This window comes from Empidonax traillii, unplaced genomic scaffold, assembly GCF_003031625.1.
Source record: "Empidonax traillii isolate 1590-97213 ecotype Southwest subspecies unplaced genomic scaffold, ASM303162v1 scaffold14:size4059594, whole genome shotgun sequence".
Lineage (NCBI taxonomy): Eukaryota > Metazoa > Chordata > Aves > Passeriformes > Tyrannidae > Empidonax > Empidonax traillii.
The window spans coordinates 2,282,022-2,306,828 of record NW_020955207.1 but is presented as its reverse complement, the minus strand read 5'-3'; the positions used below and the strand labels follow the sequence as shown (position 1 = coordinate 2,306,828).

General features: G+C 40.6%; 1 protein-coding gene across 1 annotated transcript in view; it reads right to left on the bottom strand.

Annotated features, from left to right (window-relative positions):
• AOAH (acyloxyacyl hydrolase) overlaps positions 1 to 24,807 on the bottom strand; it is an 82,380-nt gene that overhangs the window by 26,157 nt on the left and 31,416 nt on the right. The window contains exons 7-15 of the mRNA XM_027892033.1: positions 23,618 to 23,688; positions 21,571 to 21,631; positions 20,994 to 21,064; positions 19,718 to 19,766; positions 19,267 to 19,315; positions 18,046 to 18,140; positions 9,461 to 9,552; positions 7,049 to 7,131; positions 114 to 150 (exon numbers count right to left, since the gene is read on the bottom strand). Coding sequence (XP_027747834.1) covers positions 114 to 150; positions 7,049 to 7,131; positions 9,461 to 9,552; positions 18,046 to 18,140; positions 19,267 to 19,315; positions 19,718 to 19,766; positions 20,994 to 21,064; positions 21,571 to 21,631; positions 23,618 to 23,688 — 608 coding nt within the window. The remainder of the gene's footprint in view (positions 1 to 113; positions 151 to 7,048; positions 7,132 to 9,460; positions 9,553 to 18,045; positions 18,141 to 19,266; positions 19,316 to 19,717; positions 19,767 to 20,993; positions 21,065 to 21,570; positions 21,632 to 23,617; positions 23,689 to 24,807) is intronic.

Genomic DNA, 24,807 nt, shown 5'->3' with positions numbered 1-24,807 from the left:
AGAACATTATTGTGGATAATATATTCTTTACAGGCCTTTGCTTGTTTCTTTCAGAGAAGTCTACCAATGCTTTCATACCTCAAGTTAGCACTTGAATCCCATTAAACACTCACCTTTTTATTAAATAGAGGAGGTTTCCAGAAGAACCACCTGATCACACAGAGTGGGAATAAGAGAATTAGTACAACATAGCAGGAAAAAAAAAAATCAAACCAGAAAAATAACCAAAACCCAAAGTGCAAAACCCAACTTCATTGCATATTTCCAAGAATGTAGAAGCATTAAAAATAAAAATGGAACAAGAAGTAATCTCTGTAATCCTTTTAGGTGCTGGCATTAAGAACTTAAGCTAAATCCAGGGACCTGCTGCCTCTTAACTGAGCCCCACACTTCTGGTTGTATTAAATCAAATACTTTTAAGTGCTGGGTTGTTTTGATCTGGCTTTTAATCCAGATCTGGCAGCTTCTTCCCATCTGTTGAACATAGTAGTCTCTTGTAAACCAGCCAACCTGACTTGTCAACAGTCGTTCTACTTTTAACTTTCCCTATAAATTGCAAAGGGAACTGTTCTCACTCTTCTGAGAGTAAGCGTCTCACAGCTATACCACACTGGGACTGATTCAGGTCCTAAACATAGACACCAAGTGCCATTTTTGACATCCCAGACTACCCAAGACACCTGCAGCAGGGCTGGCAGATACATCACAGGATGCATGAGAGGTTGTGCACTTCTGGAAAGGCAGCTGGAGATGGGAAAGATAGTATAAAGCACCTAAACAGCTGTAGACACCAACATTTGGGTTTCTTCATTGCTCTCCCCACAAGTGTCAGACTTACAGAAAGTAGTATTAGACCAGCTGCATTCCTCCCAAGAAGCTGTGCATTTCAATGGATTGGATGCAAATCTTTCCTAGTTGAGGAAAAGAGCTGGCTACACCTAAGCTTCTGTGAGCATCGGTAATCTTTCATTTATGTTTTGAATGAGAAAGGCATTCCCATTTAGTAAAGTTTTTATGCATTAAACTCAGCAGCAGGTCTTTAAAGGCTGTGCATATACATCCCCAGCACACAAGTCAAACTCCATCACCTGCTGTATTAGAGTGTTAGCAAACAAGGAGCCAAAAAAGACTTTAGGCTTTGTTCAAGATGAGACAAAGGCTGTGATTACAAGAAGCTCACCACACAGCAGTGTAGAAACATAAACTTCAGAGAAGCAGGCCCTAAAAGTAGTACTTGCTTTTATTTTGTAGTATTATCACTCTCTCCTCTTTTCTCACTCCTTCTCCTCTTGTATTACACTCCCTCTGTTCTCAGCTCAGCTCTTCCCTGGTCTCTCTCTTCTTTTTTCCGAAGCATTGTGCTTCTGAAGCTTGCTTTAAGCAGCAAATCCTGTCCTCCCCGCAGCTCTTGGGAGGAAATTTGTGGACAGAACATCATTAAATCCCTGCTGGATTGGTATGGGGGAAAGATCTAAGAGATAAACCCCTAAGGTAGCAATAATACACTTTGCATTTTAATAGTGGTGCCTTTGTTATTATCACTCACAGTGACGCCAACCACATATATCAAGGAATCCTTTATGTTTTAAATAATCCAGTTCTTCCAAGCTAAAAGTTAATATATCTGTCTGCTGCTTCTTTCCTGAGGGTTGCTGATTCAAAAATCCAGCCCTTCTGTTGAGAAGTTCTTTTCAGCAGGAAAAGAGCCTCACAAATCCTTAGAAAATATGGCTTGGAACTACCAGCAGTTTATTTTTTTCTGTTTAATAGCCCTTCTTTCAGCTAGAGTTGAACACCCTCTTTAAAAGCCATTCTGTCACATGGCTCCCTGGACTGGGGCTGCAGTTCTAGCACAAATAAACTAGTAGGACCTCTAGAAATAAAAAATGTATTTACAAAAAAACAAAACAAAAAAAAAACAAAAAAAAAACCAAACAAACAAACAACAACAAAAAAAAGCTGGTTTTGGGTATATATTAACTCCACAAGCATAGTAGTTATAAGCAGCTCTGTGGAAAGCACTAGCACGGATAGTGCTAGCACAAATAAAAACATTTAGAAAATGAAGGGATTTTTAGAAAACAGTTTTCATGGGTAAATTGGGTCTTTAAGGAAGCTTTTGTTATACAGGATGCAATCTGTGATAAAAACATTCAAGATACAAAAAAGACATGAGGCAGAACAGTTACTCTTAAGCTTCTGAATGTCCTGGAAGCTCTCCCTAGATCTCCCCTTCCCTCCTATTTTTTGCTTTCCCAACATTTTCATACCAGTGGGTTTTTTTAGTTTTGGTTGAGGAATCAAGGTTGGGTTTCCTTCTGCTTGTGAGCAACTCTGAATTTCATAAACCTTGGAATAATTAAGCTGCACTTCTATATTTCTTGTACTTAAACGTTGCATGGCTGACAAGGAGCAGCACTAAAGTGCGCTGAAAGAGCCTGGGTCTGGATAGCACCAAAAGTGCTGTGTGGACAAAAGGGCTTATTGACTTCTAATCTTTTGCTCCCTTATATTGTAAAAGCAATTGGAAATATAACGGTGCAAAGAAAAAAGTATCTGGTTTTCCCCAAATGAACTTCTGATGGACTAGAATTTCCAGAACAAATGAAGAAAAAAAAAAAGAATTATTATTTCTTAACCGGTTTTGAAGCCAATGTGAGATAACTGGTGGCTGATGGCTCAGTGACACATAGCGCATGTTAAAAAGGACTAATTTTTCTGGTCAGAGGCAAGAATCCCAAGAGACAGATAAAACTGAAAATGGCAAAGGAACATAAAATGCCCATGCTTTGAAATAGCCTAGATTATCCAACTGTGCACTTCTGGAAAGGCTACATTATCTCACGCAAAACATGGATGACAATTGCAAGATCGTGCCGTAATTATTTAGAAATTCTGAGGGTATTATTTTTTCCTGTGTTTATCTAACCAATTTCATTGTCAGGATGTTTCTATCAAAACAAGGGATCTTCAGCAAGTGCTGAAGAACTTTAGAAGAACTTTCTAACTCCACACTTGAGCATTCATGCCAAGCCTTCACACCTGGAGATCCCACTCACCCAGTCAAAAACCAGAAATGGCACACGGCTTATCAACATGTGTAAAGCTGCTGGAAGGAAACACAACAAAACCATATTGAAAGTAGTGAACCAATAAAAATTATCTGCAGAAAACTGTTCAGCAAGTCACTCTGAAGGAGAACACCAGTTAGGATGGTGAGGTGCTTGTCATGCAACCACAAGCTGTACTTCCACAGTAGCAGTAGAATAGAACAGATTTGTTACGAATTATTTACTTATATTTCATATACCACGCATTTTGTGGGATGCCTGGTGAGCAAAACTGGTCACCCAAAATGAATGTCAGCAATTCTGATACGAGTATATTCGCAGACCATGGGTAACATACTGAGCTAAGGGGCACCCTCCCTGGTCCTGCCCCTCAGCCAGATGCAGAGAAGGGAAGGGTCCACGATCTCCAGAGGATAAGGGGATTTCTTAAGAAAGGGAAGGCAGAAATCCCACTAGCACAGAGGTTGGGGGAGCCTTTCTCCAGAGTGAAGATGCATGTCCTGAGAAGGTCAGTGGGGAAAGTCCCTCTGTGCTGAGGTCTGACACAGTGCCATCTCTGGGCTCTAGCTCTTGGCTTCACATCTTCCCCACCAGATCATCCTCTCTAGTGACTCATCCTCTCATTGCATACATGTGGGGCTGGGAAGCATCATTTTTCAGAGGAAGGCTTAGTTGTCCCAGATGGGGTTAGGTCATGCTGGTGGCCAACATTTTACTTTATTGCCACTGAGAGCAGCTATTTAAATCCTCCCATTCAGGGAAACTATTAAACCAAATGAGGCAATAAAAGTGACCCTTTACAGTGTAGTGTCAGTGCGATGATTTAGAGAAGACACCGAGGGAAGACATCATGAGATTTTTCTCTCACTTGTAATTTTTTCCCTTTTTAAATTCCCTTCTCAGTTTTCTTCAGAGTCTTTTGCCCTGTCACAGGCTCACCTCTTTTTATATCCTGTGGGTGTCTGTAGTGTAAGTGGAAAGGAGACATGTGGAGAGAAAAATGAACGATGCACACAGTGAGAGATCATTAAAAAAAAAAATCTATGAGGTAATTGGGAAAAGGAGGTGCAGGAAGTACCACCCCCATTAATGTAAAGAGAACAGAACAAGGTAATTAGGCTATAAGGCACTGAGAGGAACCGGATAGAAATGAGAAGAACCACTGACACCTAGTCATCCATGACCATCTAGTTTGGCCCTTTTTTTTATTCTCTAACCAGAAAGCACACCGGGGGGACTGCAAGAGCCACCAACTTTAGCGCCCTGCATCTTACAGGTAAGAAAGTCAGAAACACCTGTTTGATGAAAATGAACACATTGTAAAACACTTTCACAGAAGACTCAAAGCCTCAGAAGCACCACGTGTGCCGCAGAAAGGAGGAAGGCATAAGAGAGGCATTGCCAGTGCCATTGGTGCTGGCACCAGAAGGCAATTTTTAGGGTAAAAATGCCCACCTGAGCCTGGAAGTGATTCTTGCATCATGCTACCTGTCTCTGCAACCTCTTCTGTCTGGTAAGATCAGGGAATCATTAGAGCTGGAAGGGACCTCTGGAGATCATGCAGTCCAACCCCCCTGCCAAGGCAGGGTCACCTAGAGCAGGTTACACGGGAACTTGTCCAGATTGGTTTTGAATGTCTCCAGAGAGGGAGAGTTCCACGACCTCCCTGGGCAACCTCTTGCAGTGCTCTGCCACCTTCATTGCAAAAAAGTTCTTCCTCATGTTGAGGTGGAACTTCATGTGTTTAAGTTTATGGCCATTACTCCTTGTCCTGTCACTGGACACCACTGAGAAGAGTCTGGCACCATCCTCTTGATGCTTGACTTTGAGATATTTATATGTGTCTCTTTGTTGAAGGTAGGTGCTGAGGCAGAGCCTTTCTGATCCTAAATCTTGCAGGAAAATTCCAAAGATTTAACAAGTTTCTAAGTAGCTCTAGGGGCAGCAGTGCTCCTCACTTGCAGCCAACATGAATCATCTGTTGGAGAGGAAGAGCATCCCATAAAGCCAAATTATCTACCCGAGGAGAATAAATTTTCCCAAGCTGCTGCAGCCAGTTTTCTGAAGCATGAAAATTAATTAAGTACAATGGAAACTCAAAGGGGTAATCACAGCATAATCAAGCGTCTTTTAAACCTGCTGTTTGGAACATCACCTAATCCAAGACACAAAAGCTAACATCCTAAACCTCAGTTTCTAAGGAAGATTGCTGTCACGCCTTCACACAACCTCCTTGCCAAATTTAATCCAAATCTGTCTTGAAACAACTCAGGGTTTCCTGTTTGCCCTCATTCCTCTGTTTTGAGGGTTACTCTAGGTTTTTGCTCCTTGTTAGTAATATTTTTATTTTTTTCAATTTCCTCTCCAAACAGAGGTAGGATTAATGAAAACCCACGTGCTTGTACCAGAACTATCCTTCAGTTCAAACCATTCTTCCCACTCTGCAGTGTTTAGAGATCAAAGGGATTCAAAACCATAACACCTTTTAATTTTTGCTTTGCTCAAATGCTAGGGTAACTTCAGAAGTCTCCCTTGCCCTAATTCTCTCCAAAGCTCTTTTCTGTATCTATACCCACCAAAGTCAGTCCTCCCTAGACAAAAGGGGCACAAATTCTGAGTTCTTATCAGTTACTTATATGAGGAAGGACTGTCTCTCTGTCTCTAGAGAAAATGCTGTGCATGATGCATCTTGCAACCTCCTTGGTCTCTTTCCAGTTGATCCTGCACTCCTGATGGTTTCTTGGAATTCCTCCTTGGACCTAAATGCCTCTGTCCCTCTACCACCTCTGGCTGACGAGACACTAGTTTGTAGAAAAATTTCATCACTACTCCTGTCTTAGATGTTTTGTGCAATTATATTTGCTGCAATTATTCCTATGTAAGGATGTGTCCTGCTCTAGGATAGTTAATACTTTGCAGTTTTGAAACATTCACAGAAGCCGTCAAGCATGTACCCTGGTTTTTGCTCTAAGGTCACCACTCCAAATGTTAAGCTGCATTAGCCTCAGGAGAGATGCAAAAGGGACATAGATCCTCTCTCAAACCCATGGCTCTTCCCTGCTTAGCTGTTTCTCTACCCATCTCTTATTTCTTGTAATAATCTCCCTATTCTTCACTGCACACTGAGGTACCATGCAGAACACTTTCCTTAGTTCTAGGTAAGTCAGGTCTTCTGCGTATTTATATGCATATATATATACATATATATGAATGTTTTTTCATAGAAAGAAGATGTTATGCCAGCCTCACAAAAAAAAAATAAAGTATAACAGAGTTCTTTCCTGTCTTTGTCCTGTCAATGTTTTGTTTGTGTCTTTGATTACTTTTTAAAAATCTTTTGTAAGAGCACATTAAGAAGAGCACCATTGACCGTCCCAGTTTTGCAGGAGAATCTCTGTTTACTGGCCCCCAAGGGATGTCTTAGGATGTCCTGGACACCCTTGCCATGAGACTGATGAGTGGTTTGTGCCCACTCTGCCTTCTGGTGTGGTAGCCCTGCGAGTCCCCTGTGCTACCACGAGGTGCAGTATAGGGCTCTCTCAGCATTCCTTGCAGGAGTACAGAGCAGAGGACTGCAGGCAAGTGGGGACCATGCCACAGCCTCTGGAGTAGATGGAGAACGGCCCTTTTATCTTTGTCACTATGAGTAACATGCCTCTAAATCTCTCATTTTGGCCGTGGTTAAAAAAAGGTCCACAGAGTCACAATGGGGTACAGTGGTTTTAATCTGGTAGAAATTCTTAGCATGTTGATAAAAGGGATCAAGCCACACCCCTCCCTTCTCAGAGCCAAAAGAAAAGGTGCTGAGTTAAATAAGTTCTGTTCTCAATTTTTTTCCAGAAGAAATGCATGCAATTAGGAAGGGGTTTCTCTTTGTTTCTGAAAGATGTTCATTAATGCAGCATCAAGTATCAGCACTAGCAATGTTAAAAAAAAGAAAACAACCAACAACAAAATGTGAAAAAAAGTTAACATACCATTTTGGGAAATGTTCTGTAAGTCTCTGTGATTACAGCGATTTCTCTTGCGTAAACGTAGATACAGAGAGTCTGTCCAGCCTCTGAAATAAATAGAGAAAATGCAAACTGCTGAACTCATATGATATTGATGAAAACATGGCTGATATTAATAATAAAGTATTTTCTTGTCTCTAAACAACTCAGTACCCCAGTTATGTCCATACTTCTATTTCACCATCTGTCTTTTTTTGTGGTCATAAAGCTTTTTAATCTTGAATGGAGTTGCCTAAAACAAAGCCAAAATATATTCTTAGAAACTATAAATTAATGGAAAGTTTCTTTGACATTGTTCCATCCAGGAACAATGCTTTTATCCTGGTCTTTCAGATAATGTGTTTAAAACCTTTTTTGTTATACATCATTTATCAAAACAATTCTGTTGATTGTTCACAAATTGACTTTTCAATTGGTTGTTATGGAACGGTAAGTAAAAGAGAAGAAATATTAGCAGGGGAATCATTTCCCAACAACATAAATCTTGGACAGATTAATCTGAAAGCAGGTTATGCTTGATTGTGATTAGTCCTCTCCTTTACTTTGCACTGTTGAGAAAAATCAAAAAGCAAGTGAAAAGAATAGCAGCCCAAAGGTTGATAAGAAGACCAAGCTCTCAGTCACAAGTACCTGGTCATCTCTATCTGGGCTGCTGATTTTCTGTTTGAACTGAGAAGCCAAAGGAATCAGATAAATATCACGGCTTAAGAACAACAAACTTGCATGAAGGCAAAGATACAGAAGACAATCATTAGTTTTAAACCAGCAACAAGAAGTAACTACCTGTGTAGAAAAACATCGGCCAATCACCATACAATGGGCCACACAAGAAATGCTCAACCTCTTTGCTTTTCAGCAGAGAAGGTGGGCAGAGGAAGAGGAGCAAACACACCTTCTCATTTAGAGGATATTAGTTAAAAAGTGCTATCCCTGTTCGCCTATTGGGGGTGGGAAACCACACCAGTTTGTATCTCTGCTTGGGCAGCCTTGAAGTAACTGGCATCCTAACCGCTGCACATTGCCAGCCTGGCTCCACCACACTTATTCTGGTGCGGGATTTTGAACTACTTCTCTTAAAGATATCTTGAAGTCTCAGATAGTTGTTTGATTTTTATTTCTTCCAGGAGTGAAAGAGATTAAAAACTGAACACTGGACCAAGGCTGGTCACTGACAACTTCAGGGTCAGTTCTAATCTCTGATCATTTGTGAACTTCAGATTCTTTGGAGCCCAGACAAATGCTGTGTACTGAGTGGCTGAACACTGTAATAGATTTTTAAAGGTCAGTTTTGCTATGGCTCTGATAGAGGAGGCTGTACAGATGTTCCCCGTTGGCTTGTTGAGTAGTAAAGCCTCTTAAAGCAGACACTGTGTGAATGTAGCTGAGGCTGGGAGCCTGGATTTTTTACAGGGAGAAAAAAGGAAGCAAAAAGTGTATGGTGCAACAGATATTTTTCCTGGAAAAGAATATAATTCTGCCAACTTTTTAATTCTGTTGGTAGAAACCCTCTTTAAGCTTGACTCATGCTTGGTTTGGCATTCAACTGTAGCCCTGACCTATCCTACAGATATAAAATAAAAATTGTCTGAAATTCAGGTCCGACCAGATACTGCTGATGATTGTATCCTACAGTTCTGGCAGGATTCAAAGGCCTTTTAATGTTGACCAGACAGATGATTAATAACATTATGCTTTTTTTTAACTTCACAGTTAAAACTGCAGGCACTTCAAGTGTTTGGATTTTATTTTCCTTCCTTTTTGGCAGAGACTTCTTTTTTTTCCCATCTATCCCTTCAGCCTTCCCCATCCACATGAGCCAAACTAACACAGCAAATTAGGTCACAGACTCTTCCAAATTCTCCTTTTGCTATTTCCCTCTAAATGTGTTAAAAAAAAAAAGGGGGTGGGGTGGGAGGGGGTGGGGAATAGAGAAAGATTTCCCCCTAAAAGGGAACACCATGAAATAACCCTGGGGCTACCATTCATTCCACTGTTTCAGCAGCAAAAAGGAAACATGAGGAAGAGAAAGATTAAAAAAACGAAAAGGCAATGCTGATTTTTGTTAGTTTCAGCAACACTTCCCTCCTCCCTTACCTAGAATTTTGTAAAGAACAAGATTTTCTCCTTCTAAATTTCAATTTGATCAGTTCTAAAACCTACCCCAAATTTCAGGAAGACCTGGTTATATACTTAAAAGATTTTTTAAAAACCCTAAATCCAGTGTCAGTCTTGATTTCAGAAAGAGCAGAAGCAGGGCTGAATAGATTTTTTTATCCTTCCTTTAAAGCACTGTCTTGTAGGTTTTTTTCCTTGCTGTGCTTTGAGGGACCTTGAGACTTGCTATGGCTTGGCCACCCTCCCTGTCGGTTGTCTTACCCAATGGTGGAATTCAGAAATCCAGTGATCTCTGAGAACTGGGGCCAGTCAAGCTCGTCGCTGAAAGCCGTTGGGAGATTAGCAAATGATTTCTGAAAGAGAAATTCTTAAATCAACATAGTTTCGCCCTCACAGACAAAAAAAATCCTTTTAGCAAATTTGAACACTTCTTAGTCACAACTTTAGCCAGACAGCAGCAATTGTAAATACAGCCAGTAGCGGGAAATTATGTACGCATATACTTAAAAAGTTGACTTTTGTAAGGCAGGCATATCAAGAGATGGAGAAAGGAGAAGCAGAAGAGATATCTGAATTGCAACTTCTGGCACCCTTTAATTCTGAAGGAGTCCAAAACTCCTCCTGATATGGAATACATAGTGCAGGTGCAGACCACCAAGGCAGCAGTTCTTTGCTCCAACATCCATCCTGTTCAAAGGTGGGTCAGCCTTGGGCACAGGAAGAGATGACAGTGTGATGATCCCAGAGCATATGGCAGAACTATAATGTCAAACTCACTCACAGCTCCCCCGTTCTCTCCAGCAGAATGAGCTGCGAGCATCTGATCCCCTAAAAACCTCTGCCTGGTCCTCACAGCAAATTTTAAAGATGGCACTAAAGCAACAGAGTTAGAAAGGTCCCTGAGCATGACAGGGACCAGGGAGAAAAACACATCATGTGACATAACCTTACTGGGAGATAGATACATCCTTTACCCTCCTCTGCTTTTGCTGATATTAGTCCCTAACACTTTTTTAAAGTGACTGCCTCTATGAAAACCTCTCTACAGATGTAAGCCATGTTGCACATTCAAAACACAGTGGCCTGTTCCTTTCCACTTTGATTTCTGAATGTCCTCAAAATCATGAAAGGTTAGAAAAATAGCCGTGATAAATTGTGCCGCCTAAGAAGGATGAGAACACGGAGTAAATCTCCAGGATCTCCTAGTCTGGGATATGCTTGCAAAGACAAAAGTATAAATCCAGTGTGCTCATACGGGAAAAACTGCTGATGAAAAAGGTAATAACCAAAAGAAGGTCAAAACATAATATCAGAGAACTTACAGGCTAGTTTAATCCATATAATTTATTAGCTTCATTTTCTCTCCAAGCAATTGTGGGGTTTCCTTAAGACCTCACTGCTATAAACAACAAGCAGGTGGGTAATTCTTTATCCAGGAGGGTCAGAGGTTAACTGAGGAGCCACAGAAGACCTAACCAAGTTCTCATTCCCAGAAAATTATCGTTTAGGCAAACGGAGCTATACTTGGGTTGAGTATATGTCTGTGGATTTTCATCGTAAGAGGATGGAGGGAGACACAGGGAAAGAGGAGGAAAGGCGAATAAAGGGGGGCTGTGGGGGAAGAAATCCTGAAGCCAAGCTCTGAGCAGTCTAATGCACAGCAGATGCCAGTTTAAAGCATGTAACAGCACATTTGACCTACTTACAGTATATCTGCATTAGTTACCAAGGTGAAAATGGGCATGTCTTAATTATCTTTCTGTTTGTTCTCTCTTTCTCTCTCTCACATATATATGTGTCCTTGAGTGTATCTGTATATACATATACATATAAAAATTATTAGGTTTTTTAGCGGTGGAGGGAGCCTTCAAATCTGCCTTCTTCAAATGTGTTAGTTTTGTGTGCAAACAACCACTTAATCCAAGGGCACAGCTGTGAGCAGAAGCAGAGGGATACAGTACGGCTTAGCCATTTACAATATTTCCCTCCTCATAGTTTTGCACTAAAGATGACAGAAATAGTCACTTAGCATAGAAAAAAAACCTGCACATATGATCTCTTATAAGCCACAGCATATGAGAGATATATCAGCATATCATATAAAAATAGGTAAAAATTACTAAATATTTTTTAAAAAAAATCCTACGATCAATTTTCTCATTATTTCCTGTTGGCACTCTAAAACTATGTCTTCATTGGACAAGTCCCAATAACTTTTCACTGTTTGGCTTATTTTTTCCCCCACAAACTTAGTTCAAATATGAATTAGCCAGAACCTAATTGAGTTGCAAATTGGTTTGGAAAGGAACATTTGAGCTCAAAATTATAGTTGCATTTGAAAACTGTATATACATTTAGCATTGACACTGTTCCAACAAAGCACTTAAGGCCAGACTTTTGAAGATATTTCAGTTCTGAAGGGTGGAGACGAGTAGTTAATGGAAATTTCAGAAGAACGCTAGACCTTAAACTCTGTAGCAATGTAGTTTGGAAAGTACAGTCTAACAGACTGTGTTTCTCTTAGTCTTAGTTGCAAATGTGTCCTACTCTGGAGGTTAAACTATGTTGACCTTTAGCATAAAACTCTTTTGAGTACAGACTTGTCTAAATATCATTCTCTAGACTATTCTGGCTGAGAAACCTACTTCAGCCTACGCATCAGATTTTAGCAGAGAATCAGTGGAAAGTTATTCCAGCCTAGCTTCAAATGCCATATTTTAGCCTCGAATGCTCTAGATGGGTCTCATTTCAATGAATATCCTCACATCCTAGATGTGTCCTCCCTTGAAATAGGGAGCAGCCAAAGGCACGGCTGATGCTAAAGGCACAAACGCCAACCTGTGCTTAAACAGAAGAAGGTTAGGGTTGCTATGGCAAGGGATTTTCAAAATCAGAACACAAAAGGGCACTAGAAACTTCACACTTATAGAAGTGTGTAGAAATGTCAGTCCTGGAAATTCTGAAATCTTTGAAACATCCCTTAATATTGTTCAAGTCCTTGTGATGGTATTAAGTACCACAGACAACTTTATTCTAAATATACAAATAAGCAAACCTTAACCCTCATGAGAAAAGCACAGTATATTTTTTAAAAAGCGCAAATAGTATTTCTATTCTGTAAAGCTACAAGGCGCAGAGGTTTGAAATTAGCAAAATTATTACCTTATTTCCCGCAAAATGCGGCATTGTAGTCATCACAATACTGGAAGAAACTTGCCTGCATTTCAGTGTATTTAAAGGCAAGCTAGAGAATGTTTTAATAAGAATTTCACATGTCAAACTCCTGTTTTTTCTAGCGGTGTAAAAAAAAAAAAAAAGTCAGTGGAACAAGGATTCAAGACATCCTTAATCCATATTTAAAGAAATTATAAATTCTGCAAATAGGAAATAAATACTATGAAAAAGTTACTTTAATGAAACCTGAGAACCCCTTAAGTTTTTGGGCAAATAGATATTCACTGGACTGTGGATAAATGCAGGATTTATTTTTCTTTTTACTCAGCATGAAACAGAGATCCAACAGTTTTAAAATTCCTCTTTCTAGAAAGGGTATTACTTCCAGCACATGTATAAATATATAATGCTTTTATCTCAAAATAAAATTGTCTCTAAAATGAGAAATAAAAGTCGTTTCTATTCCAAACCTATAAGAGAAAAATGCTGTGTTTAGTAGCTATTTGGAAGTCAATTGCAAGCAGATGGACAGAGCAGCAGGAGCACAATATCCATTGCTAGACACACCAGTGTTTTCAATATTAGCTTTCCACAGAAACCATCCACCTCCAAAAACCTCACTGGTATTTCTTCTCCTTTACTAAACCTCATATAGTGCGTGTCTACTGCATTACACGTCATTTTTTTAGTGCAAAAATTTTCAGGTCAAAGGAATGAACATTCAGCTCAGTTCTTGTTGAACCTTTTAAGTCTGGTAAACCCAGAAGCTATTGACAAGCAGAAAGCCAAAACAAAGTTGACTCATCCCCCTTCTTACAGCTGTACAATTCTCTTCCTGTAAGGTACCTGTGACTTCCCCTAGTGCTACGTAGAGAAGGGTGAGGGAGTATTTTTGTTGTGTTTGTTCGTTTGTTTGTTTGTTTTAACTGCGGAAAAAACATGCCTGAGCAACAGCTTTCAAAGATGTGTCCACCTTATAATGGATATTTTCCACGCTGAGTAATGTCTCCATATGCTCTTTGTGGGACGAACGTCCTCTGAGAGGTATGATAACTGTATATGTGCCTGGTTCCTAATTAAAGGTTTTGGAAATATCACTGGAAAACACAGCTTCCCACTCTGATATGCTTAAGCTTGGTGACAGACAAAACGGGTGCCTGTGGCTGCATCATTGTGTCTCCCCCCTCAAACCAGCCTCCTTGGTGGATGTAGGAGCATGATTCAGGTCTCCACATTTGGTCAGGTGAAAGAAAACAGAAAGCCCAGGAAGGCACTAGAGGACCTGATATGGGAAAAGTGAATGATGCAACATGATGCATTCCATGAACATGGGACATATAACTAAAGCATGCCCCTCTGCACTGGATTACACTGGGGGTCATTGCCCTGAGAGGCCATTGCTAGGAAGGCAGTAAATTCTTAATTAGACCAGGATGTCCAAAATCCAGTATACAACACCTTCCCAACAATGCCCTTCAATTCAGTGGCATGGGTATATGAATTCCAAAGCTGTTCAGCCCAAATGCTCATCTCATCCCTCCTGTGTTAATCATGCAGCTACCCAAACAACATCCTGAGCCTGCTTCAGTGAGGAAATTTCTCATTTACATTTTCTTTCTTCCCTTACTCATCAAAATTAGTCCTTTGCACGGTAGACTCGGTGCAGCATAATCGGGGAAAACCACCATTCTGCAGAGCCTCTTAATGAAATTTTCAGCATCTCTCCTGAAAAATTATTTCTGCACGTAATTAGCTTTAAAACTGGAATTCACAGCCGCCACTGATGTGCTGATTAACAGATGGGGCCACAGCATTGTTACCAAGTGTAAATTTCACTTTATACTTGTATATGTAAACACTTGTATATGTAAACATGTAAAAGGATAAATATAAATAAGAAATATGTGAAACGTAGAAAGCATATAAAATGGATATGTAACAATATAGGAAAACATTAAAGTAATGAAAGAGTACACTTAACAAATCTGAATTAACAGGCGCACAACCTTTTCCCTGTACACATAATTAAAAAAAAACGTGTACAGGGCAGGGGTAAGGAAGCCCTATTTGGAATTCCATGAAGAGGTTTAAGATTCTATTGAAATGGAAATTAAAGCTTTGAACTAACTCTAGTATTGACTGTAGATAAAACCATTTGGTAAACTAATATTTTTATGTGTATTATCAAAGAAATTTGGACAGAATCAAAGCAAATGTCTCGAGTTTGACACTACAGGGGAACAACAGGTGCACAAAGCTGGTGCCTTCTCCTTTCCTCTCCAAGCCCTGACTTCATATTCTTTCTGTGATCTCAGGTAAAAATATTTTCTGTGAGATTAGTACACAAACTCTCTTCATTGTCTATGATCAAAAACCCATCCCTGCATGTGCTTAGAAAATCTTGAGGAAAGCTTTTCACTGAAAAAGCATTGAAGCCAGTTAATTTGTTAATTAAACCTACATTTGCCAGTGGCATTTAATACAACACATCAAGAGACAACAGTATTGCACGTTCACAACTCCAAGGCAGTTGAATTGCTGCTATTGATGTTCTAGACAGAGAAAGCAAGACAGAGAAAACAGGCAAGAGGAAGAGGCAGTGATAAAGTCTGAATTAGCTCAGAAATGTTTTTGTTAGCACTTTTGTGCTCAAGTGTCAACTTTCTTATCCAAGGTGAGCTCCAAATTAAATAACATTTTACTTTTGCTAGAGTTTAATCACAGGTAATAGTGTCTTAATATGACTGAGCTCTCTGCATTAATATTTAACTGCTGCATTTTTGCCAGATTCGTAGGAAAGGTTGCAAATAGTCCTCGAAAAGAACCTCTTCCTTCCTACCCCAGACCCTGTGTACCACATACACCATGGTGGCTGTGCAGTGCACTGCTGTAGAGCTCAGCCAGCTGTAGGAGGGCTGCATCTCCTGGAAGGTGATTAAGTCAGCCTTGCTTTGCCCTCGTTTGATGGTTTTAGTCTAGGCCTTCCTGGTGACCAGTTTGTAACCAAGGAAGTAGTCAAGTACCCAGTATTCCATACAATTTTTACATAAACCAGAGTATAAATAGGTCAGAGATTAGAGACCTCTCTCTCTTCTCTTCCGGCGAGGTTTGGGAACAGTGGGTCCCTGCGTTAGTCTCGCTTATCTAAAGCTGAGGCCTGCAGAGTCCACTGTCCTGCCACGTGGAGGTTTGGAGAATGCTGGCTGTGACTGCCGATCCTGCTGTTCTAAGGAACGTGGTGAGATCTGTTTTGTTATTTATTAGTATAGTTTGATCTAGTATACCTGTTCGGTGTCCCTTTTGTTCCCTTTCGTCCCCTTTTTTTTCCCTTTCCCTATCCCTTTAGGGGGGTGGACCCCCTTTTACTGTGTATATAGCATCTTAACTGTACATAACTGTAATTTACGTAAATATAGATATATTTTTACATAAGCAGCTTGACTTTGGGTTCTTTAATTTTTATAGTTTCTTTTCCTTTAACCTAAGGGAAGAAAGGAGGGGGGAAGGGGGCTGCTGTCCTAACTTTCGGGCATTTGGCAGGGAGCCAAGTCCAAACCGTCACACCTGGGTAGCTGTAACTGACTTTCCCAAGTTCCTCTATGCTACCAATACACTGTGCTATACCCATGTCACAGGTCTGTTTCACACTGCCCCCCTCAGGGTACCCAGCCTCTGAAGGTACACAAGGACATCTATACTATCCTCCTTTACCTTTCTCTGCTAGCTCCAGTAAGTGGTATTTTAATGCATCCCTTTCTTAACTGGACTCAGAACATATACCACAAGAGACATCTGGGATTGGCTCAAGGCAGCACTGGGTCTGCATGTGAAATCCAGGCTTCTTTTTTTACTCTACTCATACACTGTATTTACCTTCTCCAGCTCCAGTGATGATCCAAACTCCTTTTATTTTATATGCTGTCAGTGGAGTGACTACAAAAGGTCAGTGAGGGAATATATCTCTCTTGACCCTCCCAGTCCCAGTGCAGGGCACTAGCTCTAACCTGGAGGCACCCTTTCTGCAAAGGAAAGTAACCCACTTCTCCTTTTCCAACCAGTCCTCCACTTTTCCCACACTCTGGTCAGATGGAGCTGATCACTGGAAGTGTATATTTTTTGGGCCTTACACAGAGAGCAAGAGTTCCTCTCCCATGCAAGTTGTTCTACACCCATCAGACAATAACAAGGAGCGACCAAAACTCACTTTGTAATCTACATTCCAGCTCCCAGCCTTGAAGCTTCTACCTTGGCATGCCATTACCAGCCCTTGACCCATCCAGCTAGTGGACCAGCAAGCTTCAAGCAAGAGAAATGCTTTCTAAATTTTCAGTACAGTGATAATACAATGCTCACATAGTCTAAAACTCTTCTTGCCTACATGGCTCTGCTGCCAGCATTACTGCCAGAATCATCATCACCATCAGTATTATTATCATCTTCATTAGATGAGATAATCTCAATTATCATTAGTTCTAATTTATTATGTTCCTCATCAGCTCTGTCATCAGTGTCATTTGTCTAATAGTTACTTATAAACATTTAACAGAAAAAAACAACTGTTAATCTGCAACATTTAAATCAGCCCTGAGATCAAAAGTGAAAAAATACGTGAAACTCTCAGACCTCCCACAGCACTGTAACTACCAACATTTTGGAATAAGAATTGTTCTCCAGAAAATATCCATATCCTTCTACAGAGGCCAGTGGAGGAGTAGAAGGTTTTCACCAGGAGAGGTGGGCAATGATGATCACACCTGTACAGTAGACCCTTGTGCAGAGAAGGACAAGGCATAGTCCTCCCTGACTAGGGAGTGACAACATTTTGGGATAGGAAACAACAGTGAAGGCCAGGAGCACCCCTGTGCATTTATCTCCACCCCACAATTGCAGTTTGCTGGAATGATCCTTTCCTCTCAATTATTTCATTACATGCCAGTGAACTGCAACAGACCAGGCTCAGCATAATTCACAGTCAGCTGCATTTTGTTGTTGTTTGAAAATGGGAAATGCTGGGATACTACCCAAAGATAGACATCAGTGTGTCAGTGATCTTTTACGGTCACAGAAACTCTTCCCTTAAGGGCAAGTCTATTATAAATCCTTGGATGACCCTCAAATAGCTGCAGATGTATTTCTTCAACAAGCCTCCAAGCCAGAACACTGGAGTTAACAGACCTATTTCATTTATGCCACAGATGAGGGAAAACAACCCAGAGCATGTAATTTCAATGCCAGATGCCTAAAATAAAAGTTCCCAGACTGTCAGCAGGGTCACTTCTGCAACACTCACACAGCAAGGAGCCATACCAACAAGCCTGCTAATGGCAGGACTGATCTCACAGACAGCACAGGTCTCCTTGAGCCGCAGGCACGTGCATGGAAAGCCAGATGTCCTGGTTTGTGTTTCTGGCACAGCACGGGGCCACTGCAGCCAAACTCTTCCCTGACCCAATTGCATAGATGTTGGAGGAGCAGCAGTAGCACAGGGCTGCTTTTTAATCTTCATAAGAGCAGATGCAGGAGGGGACGGATACACGTGAAACCATAACTGTAAATTCCAGTGCAATGAAGCATTTTGCACTTGTTTCCCATTGGCAACCTGCAGCACAGGGGAGAAAGCAAATGGCAACCAGTGGCGCAGTGTTTTTGGCAACCTGAATGTGATTCCTCACCGCTGACATCTGTGTGACAGTCATCCACTCGGGAGGGATGTGGAAGTGAGCGCCGGCTGAGTCTCCCAACAGCATGACCCCTTGTGAGTCTGCACCTAATTAATGCATTTGGTTAGTCACATGAGCAGAAAGAGCAAACTGAAACTGAGCACGGAGAGCAACGCTTAAAGAGGAACAGCCGTGGCAGCTGAGGGAGTCACAGGGTGACTGGCTATACCACTCTTCATGAGGCTTAAACATTCAGACCCTGAAAGAGGATTTTCACTCCATCTGCAGCAAAAAATGTTTAGCAGGCATTTGCCATCAACCCTAGAGAAACAACTGGGAACTGGCCATGAAAAACAGGAAGAGGTCTTGCTAATCAGAAAAAATCCTAGTTATATTCAAATTGTATGTTATTTCAGCAGAGGTTCTGCTGTGCAGCCAATGTTTACTTTAACTATCCATAGAATATGCATTAAAAAGTACTTAAACATTTAGGGAAATCGGATTACTCAGAAAATTGCTCAAAGCTCCTTATAACAGAACTGGGTGGTGGATGTGCTACTCATACGAGTATTTGTGCTAGAACAATCTGTCTGGTTTATAATTAATGCTACTTAGCATTTGTAGATTGCCTTTCATCTAAAAATATTGAGAAGTCTTGCCAGGCAATGGTTCATTCCCAGGATACTGATTTAAATGTAAGGTGAGGTGCGTGGCAACTGCAATCAGGGCTGCTTTGTGAGGTTGTTATTTGTGTGGTGTACACAGAGGCACCCACCCACCTCGCAGCTGGGGAGATCATCTGATGCCATCACTTCACCTCTTTTGGAGATCAGTTCACGTCATCACTTCACCCCTGTAAGTCCTTCTCCAAAAAAGGAACGATATGTATTTATGGCAACGAGTCAAACTGGACAAATGCTGATGATAAAATGCTCCCCTAAATCCCAAGGCCATCCCTCTGCGTTAGGCTTCAGGCTCCACAAAAGATGCAGAGGGGATAACTGTTTGCTGCTGTCCCTGATCTATGCATTCAACTTTGTAACTGAGCTGACTTTTAACAGGAGATTACTAGCAGCTGGTGTTTTCACATTTCTTCTTTGCTCATGCTCAGGATTAGAAAAAAAACAACAATTTTGCCATTTTGCCTTTCTCATGACATTGTAAAGCTTGTTGAAATGCATTTCCCCTGCATTGTCAATGACATTGTTTCTTGTATTAACTCTAAAGATTTACCTTTGCAGAATTTCTCCTCATAGGGAATTCCATCTTTCGGATCCACACCCTGTTGGAGGGGAGAGATGATAGTAGCTATCTAGCACCTGAAGAATGGCAGTGCAAAACAGAGGCTGAGAATTTAGTTCTTCTTGAATGCTTGCCTGTAGGAAGCACTGCATCAGAATAATGACACTTTCCATTATATTATTTTAATATGTATATTTAAATTAATTATAATAACCATAATTTAAATAATCATAAGCATCAATAAACAAACTTCATTCATAACTGCTTCTCCTGTTTGCTTAGTTTTTAATAAATGGTCCTATTATTTGGAATATCAAAGGCAGCAAATGAATAAGAGTAATCCAAATCAGTTAATAAATCAAAATAAATAGAAAAGAAACATTTGCAGACTAATTCAAAAGGAGGATAAAAGAGAGGCAGCAATCAAGAAGGTGCAACTTACCCATATGCCATTGCAGTTAGAGTCACTTTTCACATCCCAGTTATCAGGACTAAAACAGAGTTACAAAAGGATAAGCAGTGTTACAGAAAATAAAGCAAAAGAGGCTTTTGAGGAAATTGGATCCTTAGTGTCATTTTTTTGCTATAAAGAATAAAAAGTAATTAGAAATTCCTTTCTGCATGGAAGGGTGGGGGTTTTCCTCCTTTGAATCCAGAAGAGGCAATTTTTCCCAACAAAATGCAATATTAATTTAAAGTTAATCCTGGAAGTTGCTGAATGAAACTTACCCTTTCAGTCTGTATATACACTCAGCTGAAGTGAGTGGGGGTGATTTTTGGAAAAGACAGAACTTTTTCCCTGCCCTTTTGAGTTTTCACTGAAATCCACCAAGCCCCTCACTCCAAATTCAGTGCAGGGTAATGAGGATTTGCTCTGGCCCATAACACAGTATGACTAGTGCAGGCCTCTCTTGCAGGAAAACTGCATCTGTTCAGTCTCTGAATATCCATCTATCCAGGACTCTGTAAGCCCATTTCTGCTGATGCAGGTGTGCTGCCCAGGACAATGGCACATGATTCTTCCAAGGCCATACCCTTAATCTCAGTTTATCTAGTCACAAACTGGTTAATGTCTACTCTTTAAAATCAGTCCCGGTCAACAACTTCTTAGCAAAACTGTGGTAGAAGAGAGCTTTGATTTTGAAAAGGTAAAATAGCAAAAGCAAGGGAGAAGGCCAGACCAATAAGACTGGCTGTGCTCTCTGTTCCAGGTGTGCATGAAAGTCCATGCTCAGGCAGCTGGGAGGTGTGCACCCAGAAGGTATTTACTTAGAAGGGTACATATTTAGCCCTACATTTCCACCAACATACCATGAGGATTGGATGCTGGAGGTCAGAAGCCAGCCAAGAGCACCACTGTTTTGCACTCCCACCCTACTGCTCCCTAAAATAGGCACAGCCTGTGTTAGCTCAAGTGGATTAAGGTTTGTAAGCCTCAGCAGCATGGTTTCCCTCCCCATATTTGGTGTGTCTGACCAACTTTGGCAGCAGACACTTCAGAGAAAGGAAAGAAACCTGTGCACCACCCCTGCAAATGCGCCCCACCCCTGCAAATGCGCCCCACCCCTGATCTTGGTCATCCCCTCGTCTCTATCACAGTGAAACTAAGTAACAAACAACAATATGCTATCATAGACTGTGGCCAAAATAAAATCTGGAGCTTATTCTTCAAGAAGTAACAATCATTATGAAGCCTTTAGAATAATTAAAAGCTTTACCGTCTGCCAGGGTACACGGTGGTGTTTTTGTCATTGCAGTCTCTGCCTCGCCAGTGATAGCCCCTCAGTGTCTGAAGGCCAGGAGAAGCACACAGATAGGACAGTCATTATTACTCTTGCACTTTTAATTTAAAATATCTAAAATGAGAATCTAACTCAAGGTGTAAGAATAAAACCCACTAAACAGGTTGTATTCCAGAGTCCCTTTGCTAAGCTTTATTAAATGACACCTTGCATGCTTTGGTGCAGAAATAAGACAAGTTGGCAACTTTTTTTTTTTTTTAATGTGACTTTGCTTCACCTCTTATTAATTCAGTAAACAAACCACTCAGCAGCAGAGCAATTTGCTTCTGCAGGGAGCACAGCTTTATGTGTGCATCTCCCCAGGTGGCATAAATGAATGATTGCTTTTTCATCCGAGAAAAATCCCCACATTTTGTGATAAAAACCCTTCCATTCACTTTATTCCTATACCTATTTTCACATGAATGGATAAGGCTTTGCAGAAAGTAGGAGGAATCCCATAGACATCCACATTATCAAGGGATTAGTGTACCAAAGGAAAGGCTTTGCTTACTGGGAAAGTACTAAATTTATCTCCATCAAAATCTTCAAAAGGCAGTTTATTTCTTATAACACTGTAAAAAACAAAAACAACAAACATAGTGTTAACATATGGAAGGGAACCTATTCAGAAAGTAAAAAACACAGTGAAGCAGAATACAGAATAGATAATAACTGGCATGTCATTCACTGCTCCATATTCTGTTTTAGCTCTGTGCTTGTACTTCAGCAAAACGATCCTGTCCAAAAGAACAAATCCTGATTTCTTTCAATATCTGCTGACTGAGCTCTGGAGGTGAAGCTGATGGAATCCTGTATGGCTGCAATGTCAAACCTGTAGTCTCTAAAACAAACTAGGACATCAAATCTGTGGTAAAAGTGACTATAAATTTTTTTGGAAATAAATACTACACTCAACCCTTGCAGGCCTTGCAAACCTGTCAGATATGAAATGCTAATGGAGGTCCTTCTCCCTGAGAAAGATCTGCAGAATGGGTCTCATGCTGATGGAGACTAACTGACTAATTACACTAACCTTTGAAAATTACATCTTTTTCTTTTTCATAGTGCGACTTTTGTTTCCAGCAATCCTACAGGTTCTAGCAGCGTTAAACAGGTGTTAAAATGATGGTGTCAGCCCTGTGCCCCTTCCTTTCTAGCTCGGGCATGTGCTTGCTTTCACATGGTGCTGCCCAAGCATTGTATTTCTCTTTGGCAATGGGACACCGCTTAGCTCACCTATGTTGAGCAGCCTTTCATATTTAGCCCAGCAGACAGCACTCTTAAAATTATAAGCTAGTTAATCTTTCCTTGGAAAGTTTTCTTTCCAAGTTTTTCCAAACTCTTGGGTTTGTAAGAGATGTTGAACCTGGCTCAGAGAGCAAATAGGTGAAATGGGTGTGGATTCCTCAAGCTGCACAAGCATGGGGTAAGGAAAAATATAGAGGAGACTGGTGACATGCACTTGTGGATGTGATTGTTATCCCTACTGTGTCTGTAATCAATAATTCCCACGCACTGTTTTGGGCTACTTCTTGGCATTAAGGTTCAGTTGCAAGGAACTGGCACAAATCTAGACCATAAAAAAAGTCCAATTGACAAACATTTTTTTTGCAGATACAGAAAGAGGAAAGTAAAAAACCAAAGAGAGTGAGAGGGTGCATGAGGGAGAGATCAGAAGAGTTGAACTTATTTGATTCAACATATGATATACAATTTGATTCCCGCTTCCACTCTCTGAACTCACAGGGCTCGAACTCAGCTTACGTGTCCTGACTAACATTTCAAAGGCACTTACAAGATATTTCATGTCAATCAACCTATTCCAATAAACTCCTGATATTTGCAGTTTCAATTAAATGAGCAGAAATAGCTGAGTTGGGTGAATAGCTGCCAAGTTAGTCTTGGCAGTTGACTCAGTCAAATATACAGCTGATAACACTGATGTAGATTTGCTTGACCCTTCCTCCAACTCATTGGACTCCATTTACAAATATGTTTTAGGAGTAATGCCCCAGCTCACGTCCTTGGCCTTTCTCAGAAACTGATTCAAATTCAGCACTGCCATGAATGGTTTTTCTTGTCTGCCATCCATCTGACTTTCTTAAACACCTGGAGATTCTTCTACACTTCACAACTGACATTAAATTCATGCTCCTCACAGAGTTATATGGGTGCTGGTGGCCTTCCTGTGCTGAGCCACGGGCACCACAACTAGGTGAACAAATGAAATGGAAAACTCTCTTGGGCTCAGGAAATCTCAACAGAAAGGTGGCTCCCTCTTGGAAATGTCACATCTGTGAGTGTGTCACATATTTTACCTCCGGGACATGCTGAAAAAAGCAAATATTTTAAGTACTGAAAAAATCACAGGGATCCCTAGGAGGAAACTTTCTTGCCTGATCTCTGTGTAACCTCCCTCTATACTACCAAGACAATGGTTTTATGAAGGAAACCAGCATAGGTAAAGTGTGGGACGCTTTGTTAACTAAGGATGACTTTTGAAAGAAGCAAATGTACCATAATCTGTTTGTGGTTAAGGACTGAAATTTTATACATACTATTTAATCTTCTCACACAGGTTAGCCAGAAGAGGAAATGTACAAATACTTGAGAACCCCATGAAGCTTTTCTGGAGAGGAAGAAAAAGAAAAAAAAAAAGATGGATGCATTAGTTCACAGAGGTGGTGTACCTTGGGATATTTAGTGTCAGTAGATTACAGAGCTAAACCACGTATTTTCTGCCTAGAGACATCTAAAAACTCCAGTGATGCCATTAAGGATTCTACATGCCAGAATATTTAGACAAATCAACTACTTTTGCTTTCAAAGACTTGTAAACTAGAAAGGAATAAAAAGTTCCTGTGAAACTGTCTCCTTTCATGTACCAAACTTACTTTCTCATTCTTTGAAAAATTTACTGTTCTCATGTTTGATAAACATGATGGTACCTGACACAGTACAAAAACATTGTGAGCCATGAGGTTGGTTTCTACATGCTCAGGGAGGAGTGGATAGGCCAACAACCCCAAAGAGAGGAGAAATAGGACAATCCAGAACGTGCACAGAATGCCTTTGAATTTTTAATGAGATTTTACCTGGAAATCTCGTAACTATATTTTATCTTGGCAAGACCTGGAAGCTCTAAAAGACAGATGCTGCTGGAAAAACTCTTTCAACATTAGTAGACCACTGCCATGAGCCAATCCAGTTCATGTTCCAGGTAGCCAGGAAGCTTCAGAAGCTGAAAGAGACTTTCCTAATGAATGGAAATGTTGTGCTGCATTGGCAATGAATCCCACAAACACGCTACTCGTGTGGCTTCACTGTAAGTTCAGGTGGTCTTTAAGCACTGAGGGTGCTCAAGTGGTCTAAAAATACAGAAGGCTACTCGGTGCGCAGCCTAATTAACTGTATTCACTAAGGATACATTTATCGTGTAAATATGGAGCAGATGAGCAGATGGGCACAATCATAACTTTATGCAAAGAAGGGTAATTATTTATATAGACATAGTACTTAAGAGCTCTGTCCTTGGACCAACTGCTTTGTGTTACATACTTTATATATGCAGAAAAAAGAGTAAGATAGTCCTCGCCCTAAAGACATTACAACCCAAACCCAATGTAAAAGAGAAGACAAAGGCTGGATATAACTCAGAAGAGGATAGTGAAAGGTTATTACTTACCAAGAGGGGCAGTAACCCCAGTGTATAAAGCTCTGAGTGACAGAGGAGAACCTTGAGGCAGCA